Consider the following 21,402-nt stretch of genomic DNA (forward strand, 5'->3'; position numbering starts at 1 on the left):
GTGTTAAACTAAGTATGTTAAAAAACTTTCACCAAACTCTGACCCTCTAGAAGAATTCCTAGTCTTTTAGGCATAAAGAACACATCCTATATATAGGCTACTCTGACTTGTACTCTGGAGAGACTTAAGAGATTGGCTCTGACAGATATGGTGCTAATCATTTTTAATGTCTCAGAAGATACTGCAGCCTGGCTATTTTGAGACACCTTCTCACATTATGAGATTCAGTTTCCTTATCCATTTAATCTGAAAAACCCCTTGGAATTCACTTTGAAGTGCTCTGCCTCAGACACTGGATTCTGACAACTAGTTTCCATCTGAAAAAAAACCCCAAACAACAAAACTAAAGGCATCATTATTAATACCTAATTTATAAATACTTTCTGAAGTGTCTTCAAAGTGTTTATGCAGAATTTAAAAGCCTAAGCAAACTCACAGCCACAACAAAGAGCAAAATTTGCACCACACTTGTTTCTCACCATCACCTTAACACCAAAGCACTGCTGCATTGACATCATAAACACAAAAGCGTTTCATTCAAATAAGTCATTCAAACGAAGGGGCACCACTGCAATATTAAGAAAAAGGGTATTTCCCTTGTTAAAACAAATAATGTATATTACCTTATGCTAACCTACAGACAAAACCAAAAAAACAGTACATAACCAAGTGCAATAGACATGAGATCTGTGACTTAAGTTCTATACACACACAGCAACAAACTTTTTTTATTCTCCAGATTTGGCCTAGTTACTCTATTTTTGTTTCCCAGTGTTACCACTTCTTGCTAGGGCAGACAACTCCTACAGAGCTGCGAGCTTTTCCCTGCCCTGAGAGGTCACTGTTAAACAAGCAGTCAAAACTGAAGTAGCTGTTAGACTGAGAAACAGATGAACAAGAACAGAGACAGTCACAACACGCTGCCAACTGCCAGACCTACGCTCTCCCCCAGCGACACGGGTGCTGTTGGCCTTCGCAAGGGTGCGGATGGGAAAAGGGTCCTTTCCCTCCACTCTGGTTAAGGCAGCACATGCAGATCAGGGGGCTTTGGTTCCAGGCACTGAAGTGACGCTTCAGTATCGAAAGGGGTAAAGCAGGAGTTTCCCTGGTGCAAAGGACAGTAACAACACAGTCTGGAATGCAAAGTTCAGCCTTGCTCATCCTCTTCCTCCTAAGCTGACTTACAAGGCTGCAAGCAAATCAATACTCTACCCTGGTATGGGAAAGATTGCTGGTTTTATTGTTCTTCACCTAAATTCACATTCTGCTAGCTACTCAAGACTTCATCTTTAGAAATGTTGCTCTTAAACTTGCCTTGTTTCCATTCATAAGGTACAGAAAAAAAGTTATCCTTAATCGTACATAAAACACCCACCAGAATGGAAACAGAATTGCAAGACAGCAGATGTTTCTTTCCTAATCAATCAGTATGCAAACAGGAAAAAAAAAATATCTAAAGATTCAGTTTGAATGCTAAGTATAAATTCTGAACATATTTCTGCTGTATATGCATGCAAGCCATGAGTCAATCTTGGAAAAAGACAGGTGTGTTTATACATTCAAGATTCAATTCATGCAACACAGCTTTCCATTATTGCTGAATTACAGAAACTGGCAGAAATTTTTTACTACTGTGAAACACTCAAATTGCATCATATGTATTATTTGTGCAATATGTAAAAAAAGGTAGCAGATGGGGATACAACACTGCCAAGGTCCCAAAGGAAAAGAAGGTTCTTTCACCATTGCTAGGCCACCAAGACTGATACCAATAGAAATTAAAGAATAGTCCATCATATTATAAATCAAACAAGAAAAAAAAAAGCTACAGCATTTCAGTTACTTGTGAAGATGTATGCAGTGCACTGTCCGACACAGAGCTGAAGCCACTAGAGAGACCCGTGGTGTCTTACGGGGATACAAGCAACTTGAAACTGGGCACTGTCATTGGTATGGGTTAGGAGGTCTTCATATGCTCCAACAGTGTGATGGAACTGCTAGTACAGATCTAGAGCAATCTAGACCCCAAAATGAGTTTGATTTCTCTCACTAGACACATACTCCCGGAAGAACAGCAGAAGACCAGCTTCTGCAATATACAAAACAGCAAAAAAAGTTTAGCAAGTTCCTCAAGCTACTTCCACTTGCTGACTTCCCAGAAAGGCCTCCAACTATGTTCAGCACACCAAAGAAAGAGTACACATATCATAAGAGACAACAGCATGTGGATACTGAAATCCTGCAGCAGAGAGCTCCTGCCCCATGAGGTTTAATTGGTTTTCTCATTACAGATAACTGAGTCTGAACAAAAAAAGCTCTGTGAGAGCAGAGGAGTGCATTTCTCAGATTTAGTCATCCTGGATAAATGAGAGAGAAGGAGATGCAATACCAGAACTTGAATCTGCTGAGAGATACTACATGAGAAATGCCACATACAAAGCTCACCCTGCAGGACTCTCTTTCTCTGCCTGCCATGAAGAAAACCAAAGATTAACCTCTCAAAGCCTGGTAAGCTACTTTTCTCCATAAACTTCAGCTTTATTACATACTGAGTTTTAAACAAGCTAGCAGAAGCCGTAAAGATTACTCACAATGGTCTGTTCTCTACCTGGGGGGTGTCTGTGTGTGTGTGTGGGGGGGGTGGAAATAATAGTAGTACAAGCTAGTAGTATAGCTTGTAGCAACATAAATTAACAAAAGAACTCCCCCTCCCTCCAAAGTAATTCCACTGCATTGGCAAGTTCTTTATTTACATAACACGATGCCACTTTGGAATTATTCCACTGCTAACCAGTTGTGGAGGCCTGTCCAACAATAACCAACCTAAATTGCACTGCAATTCCCATGTTGATGATTGGTGGCGTGATACTTCCCAATTCACCAGAACACAGCCAATCCCACCCCAGACACAGCAGAGAAGAGCAAAGAACAGCAGGTTTTCAAACTGCAACCACATCAGAGTAGCAAGAGGGAATTCTATACTTCATGTGATGCCAATAAAATACTTACAGGGTTGTGAACTTCATCTGTTGAATGATGAACAGCCCACCAGTCAGATGTCCATTCCCAGGCATTTCCTACAATGTTGTACAAGCCATATCCATTGGGAGGAAATGCAGTGACCTATACAAGATATGGAACACAAGTGCCAGTTCTGTAAATCACTCAACAAGAAATAAGGTTTTTTAATCCTGAAGACCAGCCTCCTGAAGGTACATTTGTCTTTAGTAGGAGTTTTGCCTTCATATCTCAAAAGCAGACACAAAATCAGAACTGCAGAACTATAACACTTTTACCTACTCTGTTTAGATAAAACAGAATGAAAGAATGAACTCTATTATCATTCTGTATGTCCTCAGCACCACATTTTCACTATGCCATAAAGCATCTTCTCATTGGTTTTGGAGACTGATCCTCTAAAGAGAGGTGCTGTTTGACCAACAGATGTAGACCTAAACAAAGCATTAATGACCTGACCCTCCATGCCCATGCTTCCAAACTTCCACTTTCCCATTACCATCAAAGAGAAGCAAGGGTGGCTATCAACTCATGCATATGAGGACTCCTCGACTGATGAAGCTTTTTGGACTTACTTTAACTACCATTTAATAATTCATTCACATTCTTGACTGCCTTTAAATCCCACATTGTTTGCCGTACTAGACAGATACAACCTTTCCACAAAGGGAAGTTTCATTTCTTTTAAACTATTGCATGATTTTTGTGTGTCAGGAACAACTACCCAAAAAATAAAGAGTTCCAAAAACTTCAATGCCAGAAGTGCAGGCAGAAAGTGTTTCAGCTTCTGACTACAAACTGACTGGAAAGGGGGAAAAGAGGTCAGTTTGAGAGGAACTAAAAGTTAAAATGAAAGTAATCTTAAATTTCCAATTAGCTTTTTAAAAAGCATCCCTTGGTAATACCAGTCTGCCGTGAAATATACTATAACTTTAAAAATCTAAAGGTGAAAGAGTACAGGAACAGAAAATAGTCATGACTTACTGTGTTAAACACAGACCTTAATTTTATCACAGAATCATATCATAGAATGGTTTGGGGTGGAAGGGACCTTAAAGACCATCTAGTTCCAGCCCCCCTGGACTTGTTCTTCCTTTAGGAAGACTAGGTTGGTTTCCATATGATTAATTCACTTCAGACACACGTACAGGCGCTGTTCCTTTATATCCATCTTCTGCAGTGTTACTAGTTGGGAATACTCCCTGCCAGATATTGGCATAATGTTGACCTTTCGGTTGAAGCTTGTTGCCCCATGGAAAAAGTCTATTAAAAGACATACAGAAGAACAGTTGTCAAACATTTGTGCCTTTTTTTATTTAAATAAAAAAAAAGACACACCACACACACACCCTGCTTCCTCCCCACCTTACTCTGGAGAACTGTCTGTATTCCAGTTCCATTTGTGCCAACTTCTAGCAGGTTTTCAAGGCGAGCAAGGGACGAGGACAATTCGTCCATGAAGGAGGGAAAGGCAGCACTGCCCTGTGCAGTATGTAGTCCAGGGCACAGGATGGAGAAGACATAAGCCTGTTACCTTGTCTTTCCCTCCTCCCCAAGACCAGTCAGGTAACAAGCGGGTCCAGTGGCCCTACAGTTGCTGTGCAGTGATAATAGTTATTCACTTAAGCTCTTTTGCAACTCTCCCAGCCTTGGCACTAAGCTCCTTCACTATACCTTTCATCTCCTGCAATAACAACAGTCCTGTGTCTTGGTATTTTTTCACATCTCCTGCTCTCCTTGGCTCTCTGTGCTCCCCTCCCATTACAGGGTTGGGATTACGATATACTATTTGGGTATGTAGGGAAATTCACTTCCCTAAAGGAATCTGTTCAGAGTAAGTCAGTGCTGCATTTACCACAGGTGTGCACACCACACAGGAAAAAGACATTGAGGGTAATAATAAAACCACACAAATTCTTCCTTATCTGTTAAACACCAGTTTTGAAACTTTATCAGGGACACATTTGTGACAGGTACCTATTTTCAAGGCCCCCTCGACAGCTGTACTCCCATTCAGCCTCAGTTGGTAATCGTTTCCCTGCCCATGTGCAGAATGCCACAGCATCATTCCAGGAAACATGAAGAACTGGATGATCCATTCTGTGGAGCAAAATAAATAGGACAAGATCATCAGTAGAACTAGGCAATTTCACAGCTATACAGCACAAGCAATTTACGAAACTTTTAGAGATGGCCAAAGGACTGTGAGTAAGTTCACAGTTCAGTTACAACTGGACAAGCATCAGATTAGTTTTACAGAGAAGCTACCATTTAAAGAAAGACAGCAAGATGCTGGGAGGGAAATGCAGCCATCAGAAAAAAAAAAAGGAAGAAGAAAAAAAAATAATCAGCTGCTGTTTGTCTCATTGTGCTTTTACATGCTGCTCTACAGTTTACAGAAAAGCTCCCATCTTTGGTTTGGTTCCAAGACTGCCCTTACAACCCTGGCTTCTCTTTCCAAAAGGAGGCAGAAAAAATGCCTAGTCATTCTTGTCGAAAGGATCCTCCCCATCCAAGCCTCTAACCAATCGAGATACTTCAAGAGCTGAGAGCCCTGGTCCAGAAGACAGATACAGAGGGCTTCCTATTAACTTGTCTTTCCTGCCTCATTTCACAAGTCAGCATACACCTGGTGGTCCATTAGGCTACTTCCATGGGGCAAGTTCACCAACAGTTGTACTAGGCTAGATTTGCACCATACTTCTACAAGACTAGATTTACATGGCAGGTTTCCAACTCTTATCTGCTGACTGTGACCTAAATTTCTCTGTCTCCCCCTAACAACACCTCCTGATATTATCTCTATTTTTGCCTCAGATAATTCTTTCATTGCCCTTGGAGAACAGACAATGGACTTGTTACTAAGCAGTTCAGCCATCAAATGATGTTACACTAACATAGCCCTGTCCTTAGAGAACTCAAAAACATGCCAGCCTCTAGTAGATCTAGGCTACAGAGCCTGACTTAATTTCAAATGACAGTTTCAAAACTTAACTAGATGATTAAGACAGCTAGTGCCAACTTCATTGACATCTGCCTAGCAAGAGAAAGAGTTGCAATGTAAGAGGTCACATCTAAGTAAGCATGCCCTAACACTCGTAACTGAACAACAGTTTTCAACATGCCCAACTTGGGGCTAGTTCTGCAGTATCCATAAAAAGCACCTGAGATTAACGAAGGCTTTTGATTTTCTAGACATAAAATTCCTTCCACTTCTGAATGGAAAGAGACTGCATGAAGACATGGATCAGCAAATTTCAGGGTTCACACTAGCAAAGCACAGTACTAACTATAGACTGTTAGGAAAAAGCACAGTTTTCCACAGCATTTAGAGCTGCTAGATAAAGTCACAACTGATTTTCCACAATAATCAGCCCACAAAGTCAGAATACAGTAAAAAGAACAACACTCTTCAGTACGCTGCTGCCAGAGAGATATGCTTCCAAATCTCAGATGGACAACATGCTACACAGATTCCTAGAACATGCATACAGCTCAAATTTAGTCTGCCTCCCCAAAGCCAGATCTGCACTGAATACTCTAAAGATACTGACCCTCTAGAGATCTACTGTTTCACTACTGACATCTAAATGTGACTAGAAAACACTGAAGCACATTTCAGTACGGTCTCTTTTCCCTCAGGTGGAAAGTGTTTATACATCTTTTTGAAATTCTGCATCATTGACCAGATGACCCCTAGAAGATGAGAAAATAGTAGCAGAAGCAGCAGCAAACAGGTACCTAATTAAAGACCTTTTCTTGCCCCCACCCCCTCCTGATGCAAGTCAACAGGTATATTTACAAGCACTGTCTATTATAATGGAATGGTCATTCACGGCTTACCTGTTGGAGATACTAGAGTCAGGACCTTCGGGGTGCTTCCAGTTGGCTCCCTTCACAGGCAACCACCAGGGAGCAGCTGCAACCTGAGAAGTGATGAGAATGGCCAAGGAAGAAGACTTAAGTTCCCAGCTAAAGGTTATTCTGAAAAAAACTGTGCGAACACAGGCTACAAAGCTGTCACTCACAGTTCATGGCTCTGTCTGCAGCCAACTGACCTGTTACATTCCAGATGATCTTTCATAAACCAAGACGATCATTTGATCTACATTACAACACCGCTGCTCAAGGAACAGCCCAAGATACAGAACAGCACAAAGAAAATGCCACCCAAAAACAAGCAAGAGGGAGACTAAATCCTGAGCATACTTCTCTGAGGTACTGGCTGTCTCTTCTTCCCTTCTACATTTTTCTCACCTGCAGATCTGATACAAGACACAGTTTATTCTTTTTGAAAGCACAGCCTTCAGCATACTATGATGGACTACACTGTCCTCTCACAAATTCTCAGTTCCTGACCTCTGAAAACATCAGCCAAGAACAGATGGTAGTGATTGGAAGAGGTGACCTGGAACATTAGAGTATTACTCCATTCTTTTACAACAGTATGCCCACAGTACAGTTGAACCAGCTAACCTCCTGGCTGACTTCAGTCTGACACATTCTGCAGAAATGATTAAAAAAAACCCAAACACACAACAGTTTTGGCTTAAAGAGAATTTTCATCCCAATTATTTGCTCCCTAGACTCAGTGTTTTGGAATAACTACAACAAAATCCTGATGACTTCCTTTAACTAGGGTTAAAACACATATCTTGCAACACATTTACTTTCCAGTTAATTAACTCAGTAAGCCGATTTTAAATTATTTGCTGTCAGCTTCCAGAAGGTGGAGACAGAAGAGCCACAGAAGTGAAGCCTTTTTTTTTTTTCCCCAGTTGGTTTGCTGAGCAACATCAAGCAGTCAAAACACTCTAATAATGCAGACATCAAGTACTTCTCTCTAATAAAAGCCTCAAATTTGGTTCTGCAATGCCAAGGAATTATTGCTGGAATACATTTGTTAAGGATTTCTTCTATTAAGCTTACTTCAAAGCAGAGAAGGTCAGTGCACAGCACGTTTAACTATTCTGTTCCCACTCACATTCACTTAGAAATACTTAGCTTAATAATGGGTCCCTTCAGAAACTGAGGCAGAAAATAACACTTATACTAACCATCAATAAGTGGTTTTATTCCAGCAGTCTGAATGCTTGCTTTCAAAACACTCCTATTACAGAGATCCCTTCCATAATGAACAAAAATCTAAGTAAATAAACCTCCAATGCTTTAGGAGTTAAATAGCCTACCAGCTGGTTAGCCCTAGACCTAGGAGATGCAGATGCTTCTCTAACACTGGCCTGTAAAACCTTCAGCAACTTCTGCCCTCTCTGCTGCCCATCAGCTTTCCCCACTCAAAAGATGGCAAAGGGAAGAAGCAGAATATTTCTTTGTCTTCATCATGCTGATAAACCAACTTTGTAAAGCATTATGCACACACGTAGGAACTGTGCCAAGAGTGTGACCCTTTAACTCACCAAATCCTTCACAGAAAGTTCGAAAGCAAAAGTCACTGAAAGCTGGTACTCCGGAGACAGAGTATCAGTATGGTCAAAGAATTTTAACAGCAGCTTCTAGGAGGAAGCTGCATCCTTCAACAGTGAAGAGCATTTAACATGTAATTACTTGTATGTGAGAAAAAATAACTATGACAAGCATCATTTGTTAAGAAAAACTCTGGTCAAAACTACCCAGCAGATCTCTCATTTGAACGTTTCAGTAGGAAATTAAACTGAAGTGCCTAAGAAACAGAAGTACTGCTAATACACAAAGACATATTACCTTATTTTTATATCAGCTGATCAGTGTATGCTATAACAGTTCCCATGACAGCTTTTCATTCTTCTCCCATCATCACACACAGATTTTGCCTACAACATACATCTGGGTACCTTACTCAAGAGCTCTTTGTAAATCAATAGCAATCCTGGACTAAAGCTGCAGAGCTGTTGGCTTAAACTCAGCTGAAGAGCCTACAGCTCTTTGTGAGCTCTAGGGAAGAGTGCTGGAATCCCTAAACGTGCTGCAGGACTCCTTCAGGCTGGGAAGCCATCCACACACGGGTTTCCGACACTCTGTGCCAAAGCTAGTGAAGAGACATCAGTGTTAAGCACAAAAGCAATAAAGATGTTCTCAGCTGCTTGCTGATGACTAAGATGTTCTGTCCATGTGCTCTTCATCTAAATGGGACCCTCCAGGCGCACTACGAAAGTAATGACGTTTCTTGAAGATCCTGCTTTCTGATCTCCCTAGCATAACAAGCACAGAAATTGACAACACCAACCACGTAATTCCGGCTCAGTATCCGACAATGCCAATGACATTCTCACCACAAGCAGAGCCCCTACCCTTTTGAAAAATGCATGAGAAGCATTTATCTCTTGCTAGAAACTACAGTCTTCAAACCCAAATATGGGATCTTCAGAGAGATACTCCACTCAACTCCCATAGCGCTAAAGCTTCAGAACGATCAAATGCTAAATAAAAACTACAGTCAGTAGGTTTTAAACTAGTCTAATTTCACCAATTCCTCATCTGTTTTGAGCTTTAACCTTTAATCTACACTCAAGATAGAACAGAAATCCAAAGTTAGAATTTTACAGATCTTTAAGGAAAATAAAGAGCACTACAGTATCGTTTGCTAAAGGTTCTCTGTGAATCTGAAAGATCACAAGTAAGATTTCATCCCAATAGTTACTAAGCACAACACATTTTTGTAAATTTAACTGCTGGGGTTTGGATTTAAAGAAAAAAAAAAATCTCTGCAGGAGACTGCAAAGACACTTCAGAAGACTTCAATTTTGGAAAACATTTTTGTTATGCGAAAGAAAAAGCAGATGCTTTCAATCAGGATGGTTTATTTTAAAATGAGAAAAATATAGTGTCTCCGCATGAGAGCACTACGTGTGCACGTCTTCTCTTTCTGGCTCTGCTGAACTGAACACCAAATGGCTGCCAGTCTTTTCAGAACACCCAGATCTTTAGAGACGCTAGACATATAGTACTAGGACAGTGGTAACAGTGATAAAGTTCATACAGCCTTCAATAATTAATTGGAAACTTATCTAAGTCAGCCAGTGACACCAGTGAGCATGCACCAAGATGCTCCTTCCAAAAGAGAAAGTCATGTACCTGAAATTTACAGTCCTTTCAAAAAACTTCTCATAAGTCTTTAAAGCTTTTAATTGTTCTAAATCTAATTAGTAGAAGAGCTAATTAGACAGAGATATTACAACATCACAGTTAATACAGCAAAGCCCTCCCTCACCACTAATGAGCTTAGTTACTTTCATAAAGCTTAGTATTCTCATGCTTCACTCCGAAACATGTGTTCTGTAGACGGGCAACAGATTAATTTTGTAAAAATAGCAGCATATGCTGCTGAATACATCTTGAAGAGTTACTGAATTAGAGGACAATATCTCCTTCACTTTAATTAACTCTTCACAGCACAGCCTACCACTTTTAAGAGAATTGGTTAAACATTACCACCCTGCAAACATTATGCAACTGCGTTGATGTACAAGGAAATGCAGTTCTAGGAGCAAAGCACATTTCAGAGGCAGAGAAGCTCAATGCTTGTTTTGGTCTGATCCAGCTGAAAACTTGGATTATCCAGCTCTGTGGTCCAGGATTAAACTTTAAGAACTCACTGTTCTGCTTAACACAGGCGCATAGCGCTGTGAAGAAAAGAGAACACAATATGATCACACTGGGAATACTAATACTTAATTCCAACCTAGAAGTTTTCCACTCAAATGAAGCTATTTGAAGAACTGAAGCCTATACTCCCACTATCAGTTTGCATAAAAGTCAAAGTTTTAAGTATTCAATTTTCTTTTCAAAGTAGGCTGGAATATCCTAACTTTAATGGCCCCATTAGCTTGTGATTTCAAGATTTTTAAACTACTTTACAATCCTATTGAAGAAAATTACTTCCCAAATACACGGATAAAAAACGAAAGGGGGGGGGGGGGGGGAAACATCAGCAAAGTCAATTTCGTCGTCAGCATTACACTGGTACTGGTACTGCAAAACCAGTAAGTAAAAACCCTTGAAAACACACCCAAATCCCCCAGCAAATAACCATGAAAACATTTATAATAGTCTTGCACCTAACTTAGAAAAAAACACTCCCCCCACTTTACCTCCAAATTTCAAATTCAATTCACACATATATTAGAAAAAATACCAAAAATAAACTCAGCTGAGTAGCTCATCTTGGCTGTAATTCCATTTCTAACGTGCAGCAATTCACTTGAAATAACAAAGCTGTAGATTTTAACCTTAAGTCAGGCACAGAAGATGAGAAATTCATGCTGTTATCCAGACATGTAGCACCAAACACCTTTTTTTGATGTGCTCCATCATTATAATGCTTTTTTAATATAATAAGGCCTGCATACACTAGGTCAAGATAACCATTGGGAAGAAGCAAAAGTTATTGCAGACTAAGAACTTCAGCAATTCAGGAATCAACTGTCTGAAAAGAGATTTGCAGAGGGAAAAGTAGTCTAAGTCTGGAAAACTCTCCCAGAACCATTTATTAAGCCGTGGGTTCTGAAAGATACACACACTTCAGTTTCAGAAGCTGACTTAATAGGTTACCACTTGTTTGAATCAGGTTGTGTTAAACTCTGTACATCTTTAATTTGCAATAGCATCCTCTTTGCTGCAAAAGCAATGTGTGCATCAGCTGGAAGCAGGGAAGTTATGAAGCAATATCTCTGAGAAATATACCCAGTGGTCTGGATACCCTCACTGCTAGCATTGGTAGGACTTGAGAAAAAATTAGTTATTCGGTAAAGAATATAATATTTGGATGAGGTTTTATTTTATCCATGCAAGGCAGATACACATAAATCTCTGTCAATTTTTCCTCCTCTAAGCCATATCTTAAACCCTGAACTGCTGATTAATGAGCTACTGAAGAAAGAGGCAGACAGAAAATAGAACATTTTTAGTAGGGCAGGAAGTTTCAGAAATGAAAATAATTACTGTGCAACAGATAAGCCATTGTCATTTTCCACTCAGAAACCACACAGAAATCACATAAGGTGGGGTCCTGGTCACAAGTAACTTAACATCTATTTTTCTAAGTAGAATCAGCATGCCTTCCTAACAACCTTCAAAAACTTCTTCCCTCACTAAGATTCAGAGCAGAGATTTCACTCCCACCTCCATCACACAGCTCCCAACTGCGTATCCCTACAGCATCTCCTTCCCTCCGCAGCAGGGAAGCCCACTCTGCCAGCCAGGCACTGCCAGTAGACAGGTACCATTCACCTACACCTGCCTGCAGAAGCAGACTATGGGTATGAAGAGGTCAGTCGAGCACTGGGATCGTGATTCAGCAGCCCCAGACATCAGGAAGCAGCAGCTACTCTGGGCTGCTGCACTAGCACAGCCCAGCTCCCAGCTGACGCTAACCCACCCCACATTTTGGCTGACAGCTGTCAGGTCCTGCTCTGGACCAGGGAGGGAAATCAGCAGAGGGCAGAGATGAAGCTTAGCCCCTCTGCTCTGATTCAGCTTGGCAGTCAGATTCAGAATGCATCACTGCATGAAGGGCAGTTTGAAACAAGCCGGAGCCAGGCAGTGGTCCCGCTCGATTTTAGAGCCATTTTCCAAATGCAAGGAAAACCCTTCCAGCAGATGCATGCTCCCTGTTCACCTTCGCCAGCCTGCAGCTCCGCTTCTCCACTGAGAGCGGCAGGAACATGACCTGTTTCTATGCAGTGCACCATCTCTATAGCAACAGGCTTGCATTTAAGTTGAAACAGCTGTAACTGAGTCAGGGAGACATTGCAATGTAAATAGTGTGGAAGTGAACACCACTTGAAGACTCAAGACAACGAATAGACCTCTCCTAGCCAGTTACCATGGTTGTCATAGTAGCTGCACATGGGAGATATAATCTACATATGCAGCTATAATTCATATTTGTACTTGAAGATACTCTGCAGAGAAGAGCAAACCTTCTATAATTATGTACATAAACTGAACCGAAACATGATTGTCAAATTCTCCACCAAATCAGTAATTAAGCACACTGAAACAGCTTAGAAGTAGACAGCTGAGTACTTTTTCCAGAAGCTAATACTTGATGTTGACAGCTTCTGCACCACTGCAAGTCCCATGCTATTTATTTATATTGCTCAGAAGTCCCAGCTCCCAAAAGCTCCAATTACAGAAGAATCTGTTTTCATTCTTATTTTCTAAGGTTTCTAGCCTCCCTCATTAGCTCAGAAATTAAAGCAATAAGGATATTTTTTTTTGTTTAATATTGAATATTGATATTGTTTGCCTTAAGTCCCAATACTTTAAAGCACTTTGAAATTGCAGTATCGCAAAAAAAAGAAAGGCAGCAGCTTTATAGATTAAGAATAAATACATTTTAAGTGATCAGTTGGAGAAAATATTTCAGACTTAACTGGAAACTAGCATTTTATTTTTACAAAGGGACCTCTTCCTTCATATAAGGAAAGGTCATTGAATCTCATTCAAATAGTGTAATACTTCACAGCTATGTCAATCCTCCAAGAAAAATAACCAAAAATATTTGATGCTAAAATCCAGTAAGATTCATTAAGTGCAAGTTTTGGAATCCAAAGAAGCTTCTTTTGAGGAACTGATATTCCTGGTGAGTTCCATCTCTGGAAGTCTATTTTTCAGCCAACATCTAAATCTGCACTCAAGCTAGTAATTTTTTCCAATAGCCAAGTGAATACGAGCTTTAAGAAAATAAGGCTTGTATGGATACATCTGCAGCCTGAGGCACAAGCAATGCCCCATTTTAAAGTTGTAGTTTATACTGACCGTTATGGACCAACGTTACTGGTAATTCCCAGTGAGAGACTCTTCCTGCACATCGTTCTTTATCCCAGTAGTGGGAGCACGGCATAAGAAGACAGAGATTAATAGTTCAATAGCAGCTCCACCTTCCCAGCTCCTCACAGGCAATAGCCAAACCATTAGGGTCTGCAAAAAATCAGCTCACCCATGCCTTTGATTGCCATTTTCTTTCTGAAAGGTCTCTGAAAAAACAAAACCAAGTGTGCTAGAGATGAAAGTTACCCTTAAAGTAGCAATAAGCGTGTTTGTCAACTTCTGCTTATGCATCTTAGGCATGTTGATGTTTTAACAGTAGCAGACAAACTATGCAATAACCTATCTGCTTCCCCCCAAGCCACAGATAAGCAAAGTATTGCACGCTGTCACTCTCCATAGTAACTGCTGCAGACAGCAGTACTGCTATCCTACCTGCAAACATTGCTTGTTTCATTATTAATTTTAAATCCTATTTGAAATGCTTATGTTTTCATTGGTTTTAGAATGGGATTGTGTCCTTTGAGTTACTGGCTAGAGGCACTGGTATAAATAGGCAAATTGCACAGCTCAAGACCGCTGCAGAGGTCTCCATACAAACAGGGATGAAAGTAGCATTCAGTAGTTCTAGATTGACCAGAACTCCTTAATAGTATTTCCTCAAGTCTGCCAGGAACTAATTTCATCGCATTCTCAGACCAAAAATTCAATACCTCCTAAAGACAAATTAAGTATACAGATTTGTATGCTATCGGTCTCTTCATTGCAGAATTTATCTGGCCTAGAAGCAAAAATTATTTTGCTATCTTGCACAAGCCAAGAATCAAAATGTTCCTACTACTCTCCAGTGAGAAAATCTGACTTACACTGTATTCCAGTCTTGGTAAGTGCTACCCTGTTTACCTTTTTCAGGGTAGATGCACAGCAAGCAAAACATTTGCAGTTATTTGCAGGTGCTCTCAAATCCCCTCACTGGCAAGCACGCCCCAGTACCTTCTCATTTCACAGACACCATCCCCATGCTTTTTGCTCTAGGATACATTAAAATGCCTCATCAATGGCATTTTACAATGGCATGGAATAATAGCACTGGGCATGCATTTCCCCCTGTCTGTACTTCCTTCTGAACTCAGTCAGGAAGATAAAGTAGGCAGTTTTGTCATAAAATAAGAATAACAAAACCTCTACATTTTGAGCTTTTTCCATTTCCTCCAGTTCTCTCAAAAGAGAAGGAAAGAAAAAAAAAAATATCTCCGAGTTCCAAGCTGTTGGCAATTCCAGGCTGTGTTTCATCTATGGTATCTAAACCAAAGGCCAAATACCCAAGAAAAGCCATAACTTAATAGCTGTAATAGATGCAGTAATTAGTAGTTAGTTTTAATCTGCAAGTCTGAGAACTGATTTTAATATGTGAAACTATCCAAACTTGTTAAGCCCACACAAAATGATTTAGTTTCAAAGGACCTTCGCCTCTTAGCCTAGAAAATCCTTTTTTACTTGAAAAGGTCCTCACCAGTTCTATCAGTAACACCCTCATCTGTTACAGTGCTAAATTTTCACTATCTACCACATCACCACTGCAAACTCAAAAGCCAAAACTAAAACTTGTGTTCCCAGAAGTCTAGAACAATTCAATTATTGGTTGCTACACCCCTTTTTACTGCTTCCCTTCCAGAGGAGGGTTAGGTCCAACCTGCATTCCTGTAGCAGTGGCTATCTAAGAGACCACCTCACCTCCAGGAAATGCACACCCAAAGCTCCAACAATTATAATACGTGCTAAGCTGGTTTGCTCCTGCATTAGCTTTCACCAGCCCCACCTCTGTTCTAGCTTAGCGGTCTGCTTCCTTTGAGGGACTACGATAACTTTGTCTGGTTTAAGAACTGGAAAAGCCAAAGTGGCCAAATAGAGCAAAACCCCCAGATACTCCCCAACAGACACATGCACCTCATTATTTATAGGAACTGTTACAAACCATTTAGTTCAGTATCTTCACTGCTACCTCCACCTAGTTCTTTAACTGCGTATGAAATGCTAATTCCAAAATATACATTCCTGTAGCTCTTCCCCTATACTCACAATTGCATTTAGCACCTCTGTGCTTCAGCTGGAGAAAAGTCTTATCAAAACATGTCTGAGACACTAAGGCAAAGTAAAAATATAGTCCTTTCTCCCATCAATTTCCTGGAAGGATTTTCAGTACCAGTAATGCTCCAGTGTTGAGATCTTATTTCTGCTTTTCACAGCCATAGTTATGATTCAAGACGACACATACCACAACCTAAATATTAGCGGACTAAGACATACATTGAGAAAAAAGCCTTAAAAAAGCCTATTGCCGATCATTACAATCTGCTGATACAAACTTCACACAATTTACACTTTTTCTAATTACATTTGAATGGCTATGCTGCAGTAGCCAAGTTTTAAAGTGCATTCACTTTTCTTTATTAAAGTAACTGAATAGCATTACATTCCTTTCACCATTTTTTCCCCACCAGACACTAGCAGATTTTAAATATTTGGGGCAATTTTCTTCCCCCCTCCCCTAGTTTCTATTGTTTCATTTAAGCTTACAGATGCTTAGCAAAAATTCACTTTTACAGAACGCTTAAAGTCCCTACCCCATAGTTGGGGTGCTTCTGCATTTTGCAATAAGAAGTTTCTTGCAAGACATCTACAGAAACTTGTTTCTTGAAAGCATTATCTATAAAAAACTGCTAATACATTGTATTAATTTCAATCAGCCAGAATAAGCATGGCCTACACAGAATTTGGTTGCCTGAGCAGCAGTCTCACTACATTATATCCTAATGCCACCTCCCATGGCTCATGGTTCCCTTCCCTGCAACTGAAAGATCCTTACTTGTTCTAGCTTACAAATTGCACTGTCACAAAAACCAGTGACCCTCAAAACAACTAAGGTCTGTACAGTACTCGCAACATTTATAACCTCTCACAGAAAATGCATACTGGACATGGTTTTGAGAGGCAGAAGCACACACAGATAGAACTCTAAGCTGTACCTTCAGACACAGTTATCTTTGCAGCTCCATTGCTGAGCTGCTTTCTGACACCTTCTCCTTGCAGGCCAAGTTACTTCCTAGAACTAGGATTTCATGGTATCTAGCTGGTGAGGGGGTAGGCAGACAGGAGGAACAAAAGTGGCTTTAGTTTCTTTTTCACCTCCTGACAATATTACCACATTTTACAACATGTTTGCCCACAGCATCAGCATGAAGTTTAGAAGTGCCAAACTACAAGGCAGGCAGTCACTATTCTCCAGATCACCCTACCAAAACATTTAGTACAATCTTTCTCTGTGTCTATTTTGACAATGCTCTGCATTCTAGCAACTCGCAAAATGTCCAATAATGAATACTGAAAACATGGCAAAAGGACAGTCTCCTAAAGTTTACTTCAAACAAATACAGAAAACCTTCATCAAGAAGCAGCCAAAAAGACCAGTTTGGGCTCCATTCCAGCTGTCTGGCATAATACTTGTTCTGTTCATATTACAGCCAACACTTTAAAATTCGGCTGACACACCCAGTAAAGTGGCTCCCAACACCCTGTATGTGTTTACACAAATAGCCAAGACTGAGCTTACACCAGCATTCTTAGGGTTTCTTTGTTTTAAAACTGAGAGCGTGATTTAGGGATTTCTGCATCACAGAACTAGGGCAGGAAAAAATTTCTCTAATACCAACTGTTGTGAAGATGAAATGAGCCCATCTGGATTTATCCTACCTTCAACATCATAATGCTAGTACTTAGGAAGTCCAATTTAATCTTCCTATATCTCACAGTACACAAATGTTAGTCCCGAATTAAAAGATAAAATATTCTTGTAATCTTCCTTTCCTTGCAGTAGGAAGCAAAACCCCACCTTTTTTGCCAGTCATTCACAGCCCACATTCACATGGGGCTTCATGAAACCTCCAATCTATCAGTCTGCCCCTTGGAGATAGAAATCAAACTCTACAGACTTTCCCTCTCAACCAAGAGCATCATTTATACAGAACAATTAATATTCACTACTCTGAGTTACCGCACCATGCTCACAGAAGAAAAATTCTTTGTGTGATAAACAATCTTGGAGAAAAATCAAGCAACTTAATACTGAAGTCCCAGGTATTCTCAGTTGTTTGCCATAATAAATAACAATCCTCTGAACTCCCGAGGTTGTACCTTGGATCAACTGACATGCATAATGAAAACCTTGCTACTAACTAAAAGACATAATGTCATCTCAGATTGTCCCACCTCTCTCCCTCTTTGCTTATCTAGTATCAGGAGGTGCAAAAGGTGGCAACTTGTGCTCTTCTATAAGTGCAGTTTCACTGAACACTTACTTATGTTTAACTGAACTATTGCCAAAAGATGGAGTTTCAGTCTTGCTACTACCTTATCCCTGCCCCATGTACATCCTGCTTCCCTGTGTTGACTCAAGCAGTTGCAGAATAAGCCAAGTTAGCTTTGCTAAGCCAAAAGAAAATTAACCAAAAAAAGCTGAAGAAATGCCCATGCAGAGTAAATGCTACTTGAAGCCACCCCCACCCCCTAAACCTGCCACACTATGCACATCAGAATGCTTCATTTCTAAGGGCTTTTTAAAGGCATGGGACAAGAGACCTGGAAAAACAGTGTGTTCATCAGATCTGAGGATAATTCTGACAGGAAGAGACCTCAGGAGGTCATCTTGTCCAAACTTCTGCTCAGACCAGATAAATTCATCCAGATGACGACAATACATAATCTGCTTACTATTGGGACCTGTAAAGGTTAAGTAACTTGTTAAGGAGGAGGTAAATGAAGCCTAAGAAAGGAAAGGCTCAGCAACACATTCACAACAGAAAAAGAAGAAGAGGGGCAGGGAAGCTTTGCTACCAACATTTAAAAAAAAAAACCAACTAACATTCACTTCTACTCAACAGGAGAAGTGGATCAGCACCAGCTGATCATCAGCATGGCACCTACCAGGATTGCTATGTTGCCCTAGTAAGATGAAGGGAACTGAAAAAAGCATCAAGGCATATAAATCTTCTACAGAGATGGAGGAAGCACAGCTTAAGCCATTCACAACATTATGAGTCTTACACTCTCAGGTCTGCCATCAAAATGGCACTTCTTTGGAATATTTGCCTCCAGTTAACATAAAAAAAGCACTCACTGTGTTAGTGCATCACTTAGATAGCATTGCTGTTTTATCAGATACACAGATTATCCTCATTTTCTTAAATTGGTAGGATCTGGGATTTGCCCACTTTGCTTGGATGCAAGACTGCATTGGCAGAGTCTGCCAGTCACGTTTACATATGCTCTTGGAGCCAGCAGCACTCCTGTTCTTTGCCTACACAGCACAGCACTCAGCACATGCTACTGACATTGGAATTTCTGAAGCATCACACTGTTACATGTAATGCAAATAAACAGCCTTCTATCTGCATCACTTACTACAGTCCTAAATATCTCTCATTATAAGGGGAAAAAAAAAACCAAAACAAAAGGAGATTGATACTCACTTCTGCTAATCGGAAGCAGATTTTTTTTTTAAATTGTTTAAAAAAGGTAAAAGAGAATAGACTGTAAATCTTCCACACTTGAGGGCATCTAATCTTTTAGGCCAAACACCACTCCATAGACCCCATTATATATGTGGCTTTGGGAACACCACACAATTTCAATACTACTGCCACAACTGCTAACACATCTACCCCAGTGATTAAGTAAGTTTTGCTCTGCTGTGTTACTCACTGCTTGGTGGATATCAGCCTTTACTTCTTCACTCAGCATTCCCTCGAACACAAAGGAATCCCCAAATTTCTCTGCCTAGAAAAAAAAATATTAAAAAATCACCCATATTATGAAAGAAATGTTATTTTTAAAGCTGTAAATGTGAGTGGTGTTTTATCAAGGATAAGGAAATTCTAATACTATTTTTGATTTGTCTTTCAAGGAAGCTATTTTGGAACAGAAGAGAAGGCATTTTACCTCTGGATGTCACTGTTCTTCAACAGCAACTGGACAGATGGCAGCTCACAAAGCTTCTGCAAATGTTTTTAGATTTATTAATTAAAAATGCAGTTCCAATTGTCCCAACTGTTTTAAAATGCTGCAGTCAATGATCTAACATTCAGAGGAAGGCGTAATTTCTCTTCATTTTCCTTTGGGAATCACAATAAAAGACTTAAGCCTTGTCACTTGCTGCTCCATCATCACTAGCACCATGTATTAAAAGTGCTGTAACAATAGGAGAGTTAAAGAGTTACCCAATCATTATGTCTCGCATTATATAAAGCCAAAAGAAAACAAAAACCACAAATAATTTTTCAATGGATCACAGTACATGATACTAACATAGGTTTTTTTTCCCTTGGTAAACTAAGAGAATTGATATACTAGGGAAATCAAAACTACAATTCAACACATTTGCCCTTCTCAGTTTCTTCCTTTTATTATAGGCATCCAGAGACTGAGACTGATGGCCATGAGTTGCTTCTGCACACTCAGAACTCTTCAAGCAACACAGTTTGAAAGAAGGATCCCATTGTCCTGGTTTTGGCTGGGGTAGAGAGTTAATTTTCTTCTTAGTAGCTGGTACAATGCTGTGTTTTGGATTTAGTATGAAAACCATGTTGATAACAGAGATGTCTTAGTTGTTGCTTACTCTAGATGAAGGACTTTCCAGTTTCCCATGCTCTGCCAGTGAGCAGGTACACAAGAAGCCAGGAGACAGCAGATGCAGGACAACTGACCCACACTAGCCAAAGGGATATTCCATACCCTAGAACACCATGCTTGGTGTGTAAGCTGGGGGAAGTTGGCCAGGGCCTGCTGATTGCTGCTCAGGGACTGGCTGGGCATCGGTCAGCGGGTGGCAAGAAACTATATTGTGCACCACTCTGATTTTTTTAGTTTCTTTTGTTTGCTTCCATCCCCTACCCCTTGTGTTTTATTCCTCTCTCTTTCTCTCTCCTTTTCATCACAATAGTTATTATTGTTATTATTATACTTCAATTATTAAATTCTTATCTCAACCCATGAGTTTTACCTTTTTCTGATTCTCCTCCCCATTCCACCAGGGCAGGGGAGGGAGTGAGTGAGCAGCTGCGTGGTACTTAGTTGCCAGCTGGGGTTAAACCACAACACCCACTCACCACCCAAACTGCACTAAGTTTTAGCCTATAGTTGTGATCTTTATATATTCAGTTTCAGAAAGGAAAGAGAAGAGAAGAAAAAAATAATCTCTCTCATTTGCCCAATCTGAATAACCCAGAGAGAGGCAAACAGGTTTATCACGAAAGGGACCCCAGATTTCAGTCTGACAGCCTCTATCAAGGGCACTTTTAAAGTTTCTTAAAAAATACTTTTGGTTCAACAAGATAGCTGTACACCTAGAGATTTTTTTTCTTCAGGTTTCTATTTACTTTCAGGTTTCATCTCCCACTGGAGTTTAGTCTAGTCCTTAACAGAAGAAAACCAAGAAGTAGGTTGGTTCTGTTTACCCACAGTAATATGGACACTATTTAAATACACAAAAATGTGCTCAGATGCATCCCCAAAAAACCCCTGAAGAATCAGTGCTGTTGAACTCCAGGTTTATTTTTCCAAATC

General features: G+C 40.2%; 1 protein-coding gene and 1 long non-coding RNA gene across 4 annotated transcripts in view; one reads left to right on the forward strand and one right to left on the reverse strand.

Moving 5' to 3' along the window:
* SUMF1 (sulfatase modifying factor 1) overlaps positions 1-21,402 on the reverse strand; it is a 38,807-nt gene that overhangs the window by 11,244 nt on the left and 6,161 nt on the right. For 2 of the 3 annotated variants that reach the window (XM_037386302.1, XM_037386304.1), the window contains exons 3-7: positions 19,543-19,617; positions 6,862-6,944; positions 4,996-5,118; positions 4,167-4,281; positions 3,010-3,123 (exon numbers count right to left, since the gene is read on the reverse strand). In XM_037386302.1, coding sequence (XP_037242199.1) covers positions 3,010-3,123; positions 4,167-4,281; positions 4,996-5,118; positions 6,862-6,944; positions 19,543-19,617 — 510 coding nt within the window. The remainder of the gene's footprint in view (positions 1-3,009; positions 3,124-4,166; positions 4,282-4,995; positions 5,119-6,861; positions 6,945-19,542; positions 19,618-21,402) is intronic. The other variant, XM_037386303.1, reaches the window with a different exon arrangement.
* Positions 1,925-20,144, forward strand: LOC119147383. Its single transcript, XR_005104010.1, has 3 exons — positions 1,925-2,508; positions 6,661-6,755; positions 19,745-20,144. It is a non-coding gene; the product is annotated as an uncharacterized LOC119147383 (long non-coding RNA).

This window comes from Falco rusticolus, chromosome 4 (genome assembly GCF_015220075.1).
Source record: "Falco rusticolus isolate bFalRus1 chromosome 4, bFalRus1.pri, whole genome shotgun sequence".
NCBI classification, from domain to species: domain Eukaryota; kingdom Metazoa; phylum Chordata; class Aves; order Falconiformes; family Falconidae; genus Falco; species Falco rusticolus.